Source organism: Gymnoscopelus braueri (genome assembly GCF_963280865.1).
Source record: "Gymnoscopelus braueri genome assembly, chromosome: 18".
Lineage (NCBI taxonomy): Eukaryota > Metazoa > Chordata > Actinopteri > Myctophiformes > Myctophidae > Gymnoscopelus > Gymnoscopelus braueri.
The window spans coordinates 28368524-28382073 of record NC_137618.1 but is presented as its reverse complement, the minus strand read 5'-3'; the positions used below and the strand labels follow the sequence as shown (position 1 = coordinate 28382073).

At 45.0% G+C, this 13550-nt stretch overlaps 1 protein-coding gene across 8 annotated transcripts in view; it reads left to right on the top strand.

The window, feature by feature from the left end:
• Positions 1–13550, top strand: part of LOC308106087 (collagen alpha-3(VI) chain-like) — a 91841-nt gene that overhangs the window by 56797 nt on the left and 21494 nt on the right. For 6 of the 8 annotated variants that reach the window (XM_080457105.1, XM_080457107.1, XM_080457106.1 and 3 more), the window contains 8 exons: positions 7446–8054; positions 9254–9880; positions 10022–10615; positions 11336–11950; positions 12182–12516; positions 12734–12812; positions 12929–13074; positions 13448–13540. In XM_080457105.1, coding sequence (XP_080313231.1) covers positions 7446–8054; positions 9254–9880; positions 10022–10615; positions 11336–11950; positions 12182–12516; positions 12734–12812; positions 12929–13074; positions 13448–13540 — 3098 coding nt within the window. Of the gene's footprint in view, positions 1–2; positions 586–802; positions 1403–1568; positions 2027–2329; positions 2915–3131; positions 3732–3897; positions 4495–4643; positions 5250–7445; positions 8055–9253; positions 9881–10021; positions 10616–11335; positions 11951–12181; positions 12517–12733; positions 12813–12928; positions 13075–13447; positions 13541–13550 lie in introns of those variants that run through there. The other 2 variants (XM_080457110.1, XM_080457109.1) reach the window with 2 other exon arrangements.

Below are 13550 nucleotides of genomic sequence, written 5' to 3'. Positions count from 1 at the left end.
CCAGAAGGGATGTAGTGTTCCTACTGGATGGTTCTGATGGCACAAGGAATGGATTCCCAGCTATGATAGACTTTGTTCAGAGAGTGGTGGCCAGACTGAATGTCGGAGAAAACAAAGACCGTGTCTCAGTGGCCCAGTACAGCAGAGATGCAGAGGTCCATTTTAATCTGAACACATACACCACAAAAGCCGATATTGTGGACACGGTCAGAGGCCTGAGGCACAGAGGAGGCAGACCCCTCAACACTGGGGCAGCCCTCCAGTACGTCAGGGACAACGTCTTTACTGCCTCCTCTGGAAGCAGGCGTATGGAAGGTGTTCCACAGATGCTGATACTGCTGAATGGTGGAAGGTCTTTTGACAACGTAGATACACCAGCATCTGCCCTCAAAGAGCAGGGCATTGTTGTGTTTGGCATTGGAAGCAAGAGCTCTGACAGCAGGGAACTGCAGAAGATAGCCTATGAGCCTAGTTATGCTTTTGCAGTGTCTGAATTCACTGACCTCCCCAACGTCCAAGAGCAGCTGTCCTCTGCCATGAGCACAGTCATAGTGAGGGCTACACCCATGACGCCAACAGTAACTGGTAAGACACTGACCATTGTTTAACAGACACCAGGGTGTCTTTTCATTTAAAAATGTGTCCATATTTAGTTTTCTTTCGGTTTGAACTTAGTCCAAGTAGTTGCACCACTTTAAAAGAAAAAGGTCAGATAATTGAAGTGATCAGGTCAAATTACCTCCGTTTCACATGTCACCACACACATGAACCCTCATAGTAATGTCAATTTCATGTTCCCTAGTTGAGCGCAGTGCTCCCGGAAGGGATGTTGTGTTCTTACTGGATGGATCTGATGGCACAAGAAATGGATTCCCAGCAATGCGTGACTTTGTCCAGAGAGCAGTAGAGACCCTGAATGTGGGTGAGAACAAAGATCGTGTGTCAGTGGTTCAGTACAGCAGAGACGCAGCTGTCCAATTCTATCTGAACACATACACAACAAAGAGCGAGATCCTTGACATTGTCAGAGGCATGAGGCACAAAGGTGGAAGACCCCTCAACACTGGAGCAGCTCTCCAGTATTTGATAGATAATGTCTTCACCGCTTCCGCTGGAAGCAGGGGCCTGGAAGGTGTGCCACAGTTACTAATTGCGCTGATTGGCGGAAGGTCCTTTGACAATGTTGACACACCAGCCTCTGCTCTCAAAGAGATGGGAGTCTTGACCTTTGCAATTGGAACCAGGGGCTCTGATACCAGAGAACTGCAAAAGATATCCCAAGAGCCCGGTAATGCTGTGTCTGTGTCTGACTTCACTGACCTCCCCAGTGTCCAGGAGAAACTTCGCTCTTCCATGGAAACGGTGCTTGTTGAGGTTACTCCCGACTCACCAACTGTGTTAGGTATGTTAACAGGCATGACCTTTTGCTGGTGGTAGAGGAAAACATATTTGTTTCAGGAAAGTTTAGGGGACACTGAAGAAGTAGTAAAACATCTCCAGCACTGATGATTGTTCCGCACCATTTCTGTCTAGTTTATCTGACATATTGTCTGTCTTTGCTTCCCCAGTTGATGATGACACTGCCAGAAGGGATGTAGTATTCCTTCTGGATGGGTCTGATGGCACAAGGAATGGATTCCCTGCCATGCGTGATTTTGTTCAGAGAGTGGTGGAGCACTTGAACATTGGTGAAAACAAAGACCGTGTTTCTGTGGTCCAATACAGCAGAGATTCAGAGGTGCACTTCAATCTGAACACACACACCACAAAGGAAGACATCGTTGATACGGTCAGAGGGCTGAGGCACAGAGGAGGCAGACCCCTCAACACCGGGGCAGCCCTCCAATATGTCAGGGACAACGTCTTTACTGCCTCCTCTGGAAGTAGGCGTCAAGAGGGCATCCCTCAGATTCTGATTGTGTTGAGCGGAGGGCGGTCTAACGATAATGTCGATACACCAGCCTCCGCCCTCAAGTCGGACGGGGTTTTGATCTTTGGCATCGGAACTAGAAATTCTAGCAGAGAGGTTCAGAGGATTGCCTCAGATCCTAATTATGCTAAGTCTGTGTCTGACTTTTCGGACCTCCCTAATGTCCCGCAGACATTCATTACCTCTCTCAACACCATAAGTGTTGAAGAGACCCCCACAATCCCAACGGTCGAAGGTAAGACATCACTTGCTTTGTTAGCTCCCAACGTGCACCCCATATCCTGGTTAGCATAAGCAACACATGCACGGCGAACTGACATAAAATTTGCAGCTAGTAGAAAGGTATGTTGAAATCCTTTTGTCTTTGATTTCTGATTCTCCTAGTAGATGAAAGAACTGCCAGAAGGGATGTAGTGTTCCTACTGGATGGTTCTGATGGCACAAGGAATGGATTCCCAGCTATGATAGACTTTGTTCAGAGAGTGGTGGCCAGACTGAATGTCGGAGAAAACAAAGACCGTGTCTCAGTGGCCCAGTACAGCAGAGATGCAGAGGTCCATTTTAATCTGAACACATACACCACAAAAGCCGATATTGTGGACACGGTCAGAGGCCTGAGGCACAGAGGAGGCAGACCCCTCAACACTGGGGCAGCCCTCCAGTACGTCAGGGACAACGTCTTTACTGCCTCCTCTGGAAGCAGGCGTATGGAAGGTGTTCCACAGATGCTGATACTGCTGAATGGTGGAAGGTCTTTTGACAACGTAGATACACCAGCATCTGCCCTCAAAGAGCAGGGCATTGTTGTGTTTGGCATTGGAAGCAAGAGCTCTGACAGCAGGGAACTGCAGAAGATAGCCTATGAGCCTAGTTATGCTTTTGCAGTGTCTGAATTCACTGACCTCCCCAACGTCCAAGAGCAGCTGTCCTCTGCCATGAGCACAGTCATAGTGAGGGCTACACCCATGACGCCAACAGTAACTGGTAAGACACTGACCATTGTTTAACAGACACCAGGGTGTCTTTTCATTTAAAAATGTGTCCATATTTAGTTTTCTTTCGGTTTGAACTTAGTCCAAGTAGTTGCACCACTTTAAAAGAAAAAGGTCAGATAATTGAAGTGATCAGGTCAAATTACCTCCGTTTCACATGTCACCACACACATGAACCCTCATAGTAATGTCAATTTCATGTTCCCTAGTTGAGCGCAGTGCTCCCGGAAGGGATGTTGTGTTCTTACTGGATGGATCTGATGGCACAAGAAATGGATTCCCAGCAATGCGTGACTTTGTCCAGAGAGCAGTAGAGACCCTGAATGTGGGTGAGAACAAAGATCGTGTGTCAGTGGTTCAGTACAGCAGAGACGCAGCTGTCCAATTCTATCTGAACACATACACAACAAAGAGCGAGATCCTTGACATTGTCAGAGGCATGAGGCACAAAGGTGGAAGACCCCTCAACACTGGAGCAGCTCTCCAGTATTTGATAGATAATGTCTTCACCGCTTCCGCTGGAAGCAGGGGCCTGGAAGGTGTGCCACAGTTACTAATTGCGCTGATTGGCGGAAGGTCCTTTGACAATGTTGACACACCAGCCTCTGCTCTCAAAGAGATGGGAGTCTTGACCTTTGCAATTGGAACCAGGGGCTCTGATGCCAGAGAACTGCAAAAGATATCCCAAGAGCCCGGTAATGCTGTGTCTGTGTCTGACTTCACTGACCTCCCCAGTGTCCAGGAGAAACTTCGCTCTTCCATGGAAACGGTGCTTGTTGAGGTTACTCCCGACTCACCAACTGTGTTAGGTATGTTAACAGGCATGACCTTTTGCTGCTGGTAGAGGAAAACATATTTGTTTCAGGCAAGTTTAGGGGACACTGAAGAAGTAGTAAAACATCTCCAGCACTGATGATTGTTCCGCACCATTTCTGTCTAGTTTATCTGACATATTGTCTGTCTTTGCTTCCCCAGTTGATGATGACACTGCCAGAAGGGATGTAGTATTCCTTCTGGATGGGTCTGATGGCACAAGGAATGGATTCCCTGCCATGCGTGATTTTGTTCAGAGAGTGGTGGAGCACTTGAACATTGGTGAAAACAAAGACCGTGTTTCTGTGGTCCAATACAGCAGAGATTCAGAGGTGCACTTCAATCTGAACACACACACCACAAAGGAAGACATCGTTGATACGGTCAGAGGGCTGAGGCACAGAGGAGGCAGACCCCTCAACACCGGGGCAGCCCTCCAATATGTCAGGGACAACGTCTTTACTGCCTCCTCTGGAAGTAGGCGTCAAGAGGGCATCCCTCAGATTCTGATTGTGTTGAGCGGAGGGCGGTCTAATGATAATGTCGATACACCAGCCTCCGCCCTCAAGTCGGACAGGGTTTTGATCTTTGGCATCGGAACTAGAAATTCTAGCAGAGAGGTTCAGAGGATTGCCTCAGATCCTAATTATGCCCAGTCTGTGTCTGACTTTTCTGACCTCCCTAATGTCCCGCAGACATTCATTACCTCTCTCAACACCATAAGTGTTGAAGTGACCCCCACAATCCCAACGGTCGAAGGTAAGACATCACTTGCTTTGTTAGCTCCCAACATGCACCCCATATCCTGGTTAGCATAAGCAACACATGCACGGCGAACTGACATACAATTTGCAGCTAGTAGAAAGGTATGTTGAAATCATTTTGTCTTTGATTTCTGATTCTCCTAGTAGATGAAAGAACTGCCAGAAGGGATGTAGTGTTCCTACTGGATGGTTCTGATGGCACAAGGAATGGATTCCCAGCTATGATAGACTTTGTTCAGAGAGTGGTGGCCAGACTGAATGTCGGAGAAAACAAAGACCGTGTCTCAGTGGCCCAGTACAGCAGAGATGCAGAGGTCCATTTTAATCTGAACACATACACCACAAAAGCCGATATTGTGGACACGGTCAGAGGCCTGAGGCACAGAGGAGGCAGACCCCTCAACACTGGGGCAGCCCTCCAGTACGTCAGGGACAACGTCTTTACTGCCTCCTCTGGAAGCAGGCGTATGGAAGGTGTTCCACAGATGCTGATACTGCTGAATGGTGGAAGGTCTTTTGACAACGTAGATACACCAGCATCTGCCCTCAAAGAGCAGGGCATTGTTGTGTTTGGCATTGGAAGCAAGAGCTCTGACAGCAGGGAACTGCAGAAGATAGCCTATGAGCCTAGTTATGCTTTTGCAGTGTCTGAATTCACTGACCTCCCCAACGTCCAAGAGCAGCTGTCCTCTGCCATGAGCACAGTCATAGTGCTACATAGGGCTACACCCATGACGCCAACAGTAACTGGTAAGACACTGACCATTGCTTAACAGACACCAGGGTGTCTTTTCATTTAAAAATGTGTCCACATTTAGTTTTCTTTCAGTTTTAACTTAGTCCAAGTAGTTTTACTACTTTAAAAGAAAAGGGTCAGATAATTGAAGTGATCAGGTCAAATTACCTGTGTTTCACATTTCACCACACACATGAACCCTCATAGTAATTTAAATTTCATGTTCCCTAGTTGAGCGCAGTGCTCCCGGAAGGGATGTCTTTATTTAATTGTTAATGTTTGTTTTAAATAACCATCATAAATTGGATCATTAGTTGGAAATAGACCTACTACACTTTACTTTTTTGTGAATTTTCCCTATGTTGTAATAGACTCCACCCCCCCCCCTTATTCTCTCCATCTACCCTTTAATTACTTTTAATAAATTCAAATAACCATTTTAGTTAGAACTTTTGTGCTCCTTTCCCCCCTATGATTGCATACAAATGAAGCCTCTCTCCTGCTTTCTCTTCTTAAACCTCTCACTGTCCGTCTCATTAGAATACCCTTTTATCTCTCTCAAAAATATCCAGTCTTTCTCAAGAAAATTACTAGCCATGCTCCCTGGCTCCTGTGACTGTCAACGGTAAAATGTGTTCTTGTGGAAGAAGCTAATCTTTTAATTCCATGCAGTGAAACAATTGAAAACAACTCAAATAAAATAAATGATTTAATATTCTTGCAGAGATAAGATGAAATATTCTACAAATCTTCTGAGCCATTTTAAACAGTTAAAGTTTCTGAAACCTTGCATCATTCTTTGTTCTCTTTGAATTGCAGGATGTTACATTAGCTTGGCTGACATTGTTCTCTGATAGCAGAACAATGGGTTGAGTTTCCATCACTCTCGTTTACTTCATATTTCTTTCTTTGATATCTCCAGTTGTGTCAAAATGTATTTTCTTCAACGTTTTTGCATTGTAAACTAATTGCCATTGTCCATCTGAAGAGGACATTGAGCTTAGTACTCTTCTAGCATGTGATGACCTACTGTAGTTTCATGGACCTTTCTACTTTAAAGCAGTATTTTGAAATAAAATGCTGGATTCTTCTTCTCTGCCTGTCAACACTTTTTTCATCATTCCTTACTGTGAATGATGTTGGCATTCTTTAAAATGGTCTTACTTCAATTGCTTGTGCTATTCAACGGTTATAGCATGTTTCCAGCTTTTCCCCTGAAGTGTGAAGTGCCAACGATTTCATCCACATGACATACTCTCCTCTGCAGAGTTGCGCACTGGGGGAAGAGATGTTGTTTTCCTCATCGATGGTTCTGACAATAGCCGAAGTGGATTTCCGGCCATGCGTGACTTCATCCGACGAGTGATTGAAAACCTTGATGTGGATAAATACAGGGATAGAGTTGCAGTAGCCCAGTACAGTAGAGACACTAAAGTGCATTTCTTCTTGAGATCACATTCAACAAAAGACACCATTATCCGCATCATACGAACATTGAGGCACAAGGGAGGAAGTCAGCGGAACACAGGGGAAGCTTTACAGCATCTTTTGGACAAGGTCTTCATAACCATAGCTGGTAGTCGGCATGTTGAGGGCATTAAACAATTGTTGATTATTCTCTCAGGAGGACCCTCTAGTGATAGTCTTAGGAAACAGGCTGAAACTCTACACAACCGTCACATTCTCAGCTTCATCATCGGTGTGGAACCTATTGATCCCTCAACAGCTATTCTGAATACCACGTTTGTGTTCCCAGTCAGTGACTTTGGAGAGCTCCCTGACACTTTATCAGATGTACTCTTTCATTTAAAGCAGATTTCTGGGACAGGTAAGTTGCCATACCATATAAATGGTATTGCCGTGCCATTTATATGTTGGGAACTTGTGAATGATGTAAATTGTATGAAGTACTCATTATGAATACCACAGTCAAAATACTGTTTTCCTTTCTTTTGTAATTAATCACATATTGTATCACCCTTAGCATCCCTATTCTGGGGGTAACATTCACCAAAAATAGCAGATCTACAAGCTCACAACGCATTGCATTTTTGGTGAAGAGATTTTGTGTAGAGGGGAAGAAAGAGAGGACCAAGTACAGAGCTGACCCTGGTCAAGGTGTCTAATTATAGAGAGTTTAAGTGGCTAAACAGTTCCCTTGGCAGAGGCTGATTTTTATTATTATTCTTTTTATTCTCCTCTTCATTCAGCTGAGTCCCAGGTTGCCAGGAAGGACGTGGTTTTCCTCGTTGATGGGTCGGATGGCGTAGGACGGGAATTCCCCATCATCAAGGAGTTCATGCGCAGGATTGTGGACAAGCTGAATGTGGGAGACAACAAGGCCCGGGTCGCCGTGGTCCAGTACGGCGACGTTCCAAATGCTGAGATTTATCTGAACACACACACAACGAAAGAGGCCGTTGCGAATGCCATCACAGGATTACAGCAAAGGGGAGGAAGGCAGCGTAACCTGGGCCAGGCCGTGGAGTTTGTCAGCCGAGATGTTCTGACTGCAGCACGTGGGGGCAGAAAGCAAGAGGGTGTACCACAGTTTGTAATTGTTGTGTCCAGCGGACCTTCAACAGATGACCTCAGACGGTCAGCATCATCCCTCAAACAGTCTGGCGTTCTGCCCATCAGTGTTGGGACCAGAGACGTTAATCCTACAGAGCTTCAGGTGGTCTCATACGTTCCTAACTTTGCTTACACCGTGGAGGACCTCCCTGGGCTGTACACAGTACAGGACCAGATCACTGACACTCTGACTTTGTCAGAAGCCGATATTTCCAGTTTAACCCCAGTTTTCCCAACCTATGATGGTAACGTTACTCATTCCGACTATTTCTAATACTTTTATTTCTAATACAAAACAATAGTTTCAATTATTTTATTTTGCTTAAAGGACCACTTCACCCATTTTCAACCTATCTTTATATAATTGCTCCTCACCAGTGTTGGGACTAACACGTCATTGTAACGCAACTACTTTTTGCAGTAACTTGTAAGGTAACTAGTTACTTTTCTCCAGATCGGTAACGCGTTATAGTAACTGACATTTTAATGGCCACGTTACTCGTTACTTTAAGTGAAAAGAGCCAACAACTTCAGAAGATTAAAGGTTCATTACTCCATGTTGAATATAGGCACACGTCCATGACCGGGAATGTGCACACACTGCACATTCATGAACATGGAGGTGCGTTCAAGATTATGTTGAGCCGTCTGCTCCAGTCTAGAGCCAGGCAGAACTAAAATGACATTATTTCAATGCTGTTGTTGAAGACATTATTCCTATATCTACTAGTTTTCATCAAAGTGAGCTACAATAGATGAAAGTTGAGAGTTGTCACCTTGTGCTTCAACAACATGAAAATGTATACATGTACATTTTGAAGCAAAACAAATAAATAAAAGTAAAGTAAGTAGTTACTTTTAAAATGTAGTAACTACTAAAGTAACTAGCTACTTTTTGAGAGCAGTAACTAGTAACTAGTTACCTTTTTAAAGTAACTTTCCCAACACTGGTCCTCACTAATGCTCATTACAATGGTGCAATTTTTGTCTACTCTGCCTGTGTCTCAGAGGAGGCCTGTGAACAGTTCAGAAACCCGCCTACCAGTGACATCATCGGTATGCAGGTTTGGTCATTCCAAACAAGACATCAAAATGTTTTATTTTATCTTGTATTAATGCGAGAACAATGACTTCTATTATTACACGCTAATACCAGGAATAAAAAGCCTGCGGTTTCTATTAGCTTGGATTCCCCAGCGATGATGTTTCTGAACTGTCCACAGCCCTCCTCTGAGACACATGACGACAAGGTTCAAAATGGGTGAAGTGGTCCATTAATATGCTGCTCACACACTGCCAAAATAGCTTTATTATTTTAAATTCATTCTCACACTGCATTTACATATACCGTAGAAACTAAGGCTAATTATGGCTTGTCATGCATGATGAAGTAAAAACTGTAGCTAACCAACATTGGTATTATTGACTTTGTGGTATTTTACAGGGATACCCAGTGGTCAAGGACCCGCCTCAGGAGACAAGAGGGATGTTGTTTTCCTCATTGATGGCTCAACAGCGGTGCGCAGTGAGTTCCCCTCTATCCGTGACATGATAAGGCGGGTTGTGGATAAGCTGGAAGTGGGACTGGATAACGTTCGTACCGCAGTGGTGCAGTACAGTGACGACGCCAAGGTAGAATTCCTCCTGAACCAATTTTCGACCAAAGAGGAAGTCCGCCAGGCTATCTCAAAGCTTCGGAGTCGAGGTGGGAACAGCCTTAACACAGGACGTGCTCTCGAGTGGGTTGCCAAAAACATCTACCAGAGGTCAGCAGGAAGTCGTATCGAGGAGGGCGTGCCGCAGTTCCTAATCCTTGTCACAGGGGGCAAGTCGACAGATGATGTATCAGGTCCAGCTCACCATCTTAAGACTAACCACGTGGCGCCTATCGCCATTGGCTCAAGGAACGCAGATGCAGATGAACTGAGACAGATCTCGTTGAAGCCTGAGCTCGTATATACAGTCAACAGTTTCCAGCAGCTTCCAAATGTGGAGCAGCAGCTCATTGCTTCAGTCAACACCATGACTTCCGATGATATCGTATATGTTCCTACCACCGTAGTGGAAACACGTAAGAACAACTACACTACAAAATCCAATGTGCATATATATAAATGATTCAATTCATTATTATGCATGTAATGTAAGTTTCAGATTCTATACTTTTCTTCTAAACGTGGTGATGAAACCCTGATCCTCCTCTTCTCTGTAGGCAACCTGAACCTTGGGAGAAAAGACATAATTTTCCTCATTGATGGATCAGACACCACCGGCTCTGATGGCATCGCCCACATCCGAGACTTTGTCATCAATACTGTCCAACAGCTCGACGTAAATCCTGACCAGGTGCGTGTTGGTGTCGTCCAGTATTCAGACAATGCCAAGACGGAGTTCTCTCTGAACTCACACAACAACAAGCCGGCTGTTCTTTCAGCCATTAAGAGGCTACGTCAAATGGGCGGCCGCTCGTCTGACCTCGCTGAGGCCATTGATTATGTCATCAGGAAGGAGCTGGTAACCTCAGCGGGCGTGCGCGCAGAAGCTTCCCAACACCTTGTGGTTCTCACTGGCGACCGTTCCTCTAGTGATCTGTCAATCTACGGCTCATTGCTCAAGGGCTCCCGAGTCAACTGCATTGGTATTGGAGCTGGTGCCGCTGACACAAGGCAGCTCACCCAGATTGCCACCAGCCCAGATGATGTTCTCAAGGTCACAACGTTCCCTAGTCTGCCTGGCATTCATGACAGGTTTATCGCCAGGCTGAATGGGTCTCTGCCTGAGGAAATCCCCACCATTTACGAAGAAAGTAAGTTGTGGAAAACAAAATTGAACACATAATGCTGAAACTAATACCTCATTTACTCATTGCATTCAAATATGATATGTATCTGGATATTTTATTTGGATATCGAAAAATGCATCTTAATGCAAGGTGTAAACACACACAGCACACAAATCAGAGTGTGATTAGTTTTGTCAGACCACCCCTGGAGGTAGTCTGGTTCACTATGTGAATGTACAGTATGAGAGTCAAAGTTACCAAGTGTAAACACAGTGCAATTGGATTGTTCAGATAACATGTCCATATACAGATTGAATTTTAACCACATGAACCCTAGCATCCCAATTCCTGGCATGTCATAAACATTTGGCAAAATAGCAGATCTACAAGCTCACAGTGTGTCATGTTGCTATGTGTTTGTGAGCTTGTAGATCGGCTATTTTCGGAGAAGAGATGTTGAGTAGCGACGAGGACAAAAGAGGGGGCCATGTACAGACCTCTGGGGGACCCCGGCCAACGAAGTATATAGGGAGTGCTTAATCCAGTAAATGTAAATGGCGTCTAGTTGTTGAATGTTGGTAAATTACATTATTATGAAGCGGTATAAAAGTATCAGATTAACTAGAATGTTTTCAGATGAACTAGAATGCACTCTTTTTCCATTGAGTCAATTCTTTTCCATCTCCTCTTCTCACCTCTCCTCACCTCTCCTTCCCTGTTATATCTCCACTTCCCATATCACAGCATCAGGTCCCCCCATGGCTAAGAAAGCTGATATTGTGTTTTTGGTGGACGGCTCCATTAACTTGGGGAAGGACAACTTCAAAGAGACGATGGATTTCATCCTGAATCTCATTGACCTGTTCTACACCGAGAGAGACCACCTGCAGATCGGCCTGGCACACTACGCCACCGACGTCACTGACGTCTTCCACCTGAACACCTATAAGAACAGGGACGACATCATCAGCGCCATCGGCAGAACAGAGTACAAAGGCGGACGCCGGATCAACACCGGTGCTGCCATTAAACACGTTCACATGAACCACTTCATCAAACAGCGGGGCAGCAGGAAGGACGAGGGTGTCCCCCAGATCCTAATGGTCGTCACGGGTGGACGCTCGTCTGATGACAGCAAGACGGCAGCCCTGGCCCTGAAGGGCACCGGGGTGAGAATCTACGCTGTGGGTGTGGGTGACATTGAGGACGAGCTGGAAAATTTGGCGAGCGAGCCGTCCACGGTGGCTCGAGCCAGCACGTTTCAGGAGCTGTCAGAGCTCAACGAGCAGATCCTGGAGACCCTGGATGATGAGGTGAAGGGTGTGAAGCTGTGCACTGGTGTGACAGACGCCTCCAAAGGTGAGAATCATTTGAGATGAGATAAAAAATGTTCATGAATAGGCTTTGAAGTTGAGTGGGTACTTTATGTATCTTCTATCTTCCAAATAAATTCTAATTAATGTTAGATCACACAGATCACTGTCATATAACCATGACTAATGGAGTATAAGTCATGCTTTGACATAACATAATTGCTTGTGGTTAGAAGATTAAGCCATTATGCTAACACAACCTTGCTCTGTCACACAGCCTGCAATGTGGAGGTGTTGGTGGGCTTTGATGTTTCGTCCCAGAATGTCTTCGATGCTCAGACCAACCTCCGGAGCAAGATGGGTGCTATTCTTCAAAGGATCTCCAAGATGGCAGGCATTAGCTGCTCATCAGGCCAGGTTCCCTCTGTGCAAGTGGGCATGCTGGCTATGGACTCGGCCAACGAGCCGGTTCAGCTGGACTTCACAGACAACGCCGATGAGCTATTTGAAGCCTTCAAGGCACTGCGTAGCCGCGGGCCTTTCCTCCTCAACGGCAGGACCATCACAGCGTATACCAACAGGTTCAAGAGCAGACAGGACAATGTTGTCAAGGTGAATTATGATGCACGCGCGCGCACACACACACACACACACACACACACACACACACACACACACACACACACACACACACACACACACACACACACACACACACACACACACACACACCCACACACACACACACACACCTCAACTTATCATTGTTGATACTCATGGACAAGATGAAATGAAATCTGAAAGTAAATGCTATTTTAACCTCCTTAAGGTTGTCATTCATCTGACTGATGGTCTTGATGCACCATACTCTGAAATGAGGAGACACGTTGACGAGCTTAAACAATCAGGTACCAAACATGAATAATATTAACTGTTCTGTTATACTTACACTACAGACCATGATTGCCATGTCATAACATGGGTTATGGAAAGGATTTATTTAACTCTGCTATGTACCTGATAGGTGTGAACAGTTTCATCCTTGTGGGTCTGGAGCGGGTGCCCAAATTTGATGAGGCTGTGATGTTGGAATTTGGCAGAGGGTTCAGGTACACCAGGCCCCTGCGTGTCAACATTATGGACCTGGACTATGAGCTGCTGGAAGAGCTGGTGAGGAGCCATAACATAATATAAGTTCATGTGAGATACACTTATAACCAAGAATAAGGTGAGATGCATCATAGCAGAATAATGTATGAAGACAAAATCAATATATTATTAACTTGATTAAGCTGTGGAATCACATAAAGATTCATCATCAGTAATATAACACATAGCCAATGTATATCTGAGCGTCATATATAAAACATTTGTATATTTGATTTATTATTTGTGACTATAGATTACATTTTTTACAAATATTTGTGAGATCCCATAACATATTTTCAACTTAGAATTTTGTTTTTAAATGCTGGAATAAAGCTGTGAAACATTTTAATACATTTTACTGTTGTTGTCTTTTGTGTTCGCTCTGTCTTTGTAGGACAACATCGCTGAGAGGGAATGCTGTGCAGTACCATGCAAGTGTACTGGTACCAGAGGGGACCGTGGTGCTGTGGGCCTTCCAGGACCCAAGGTGACCAGAA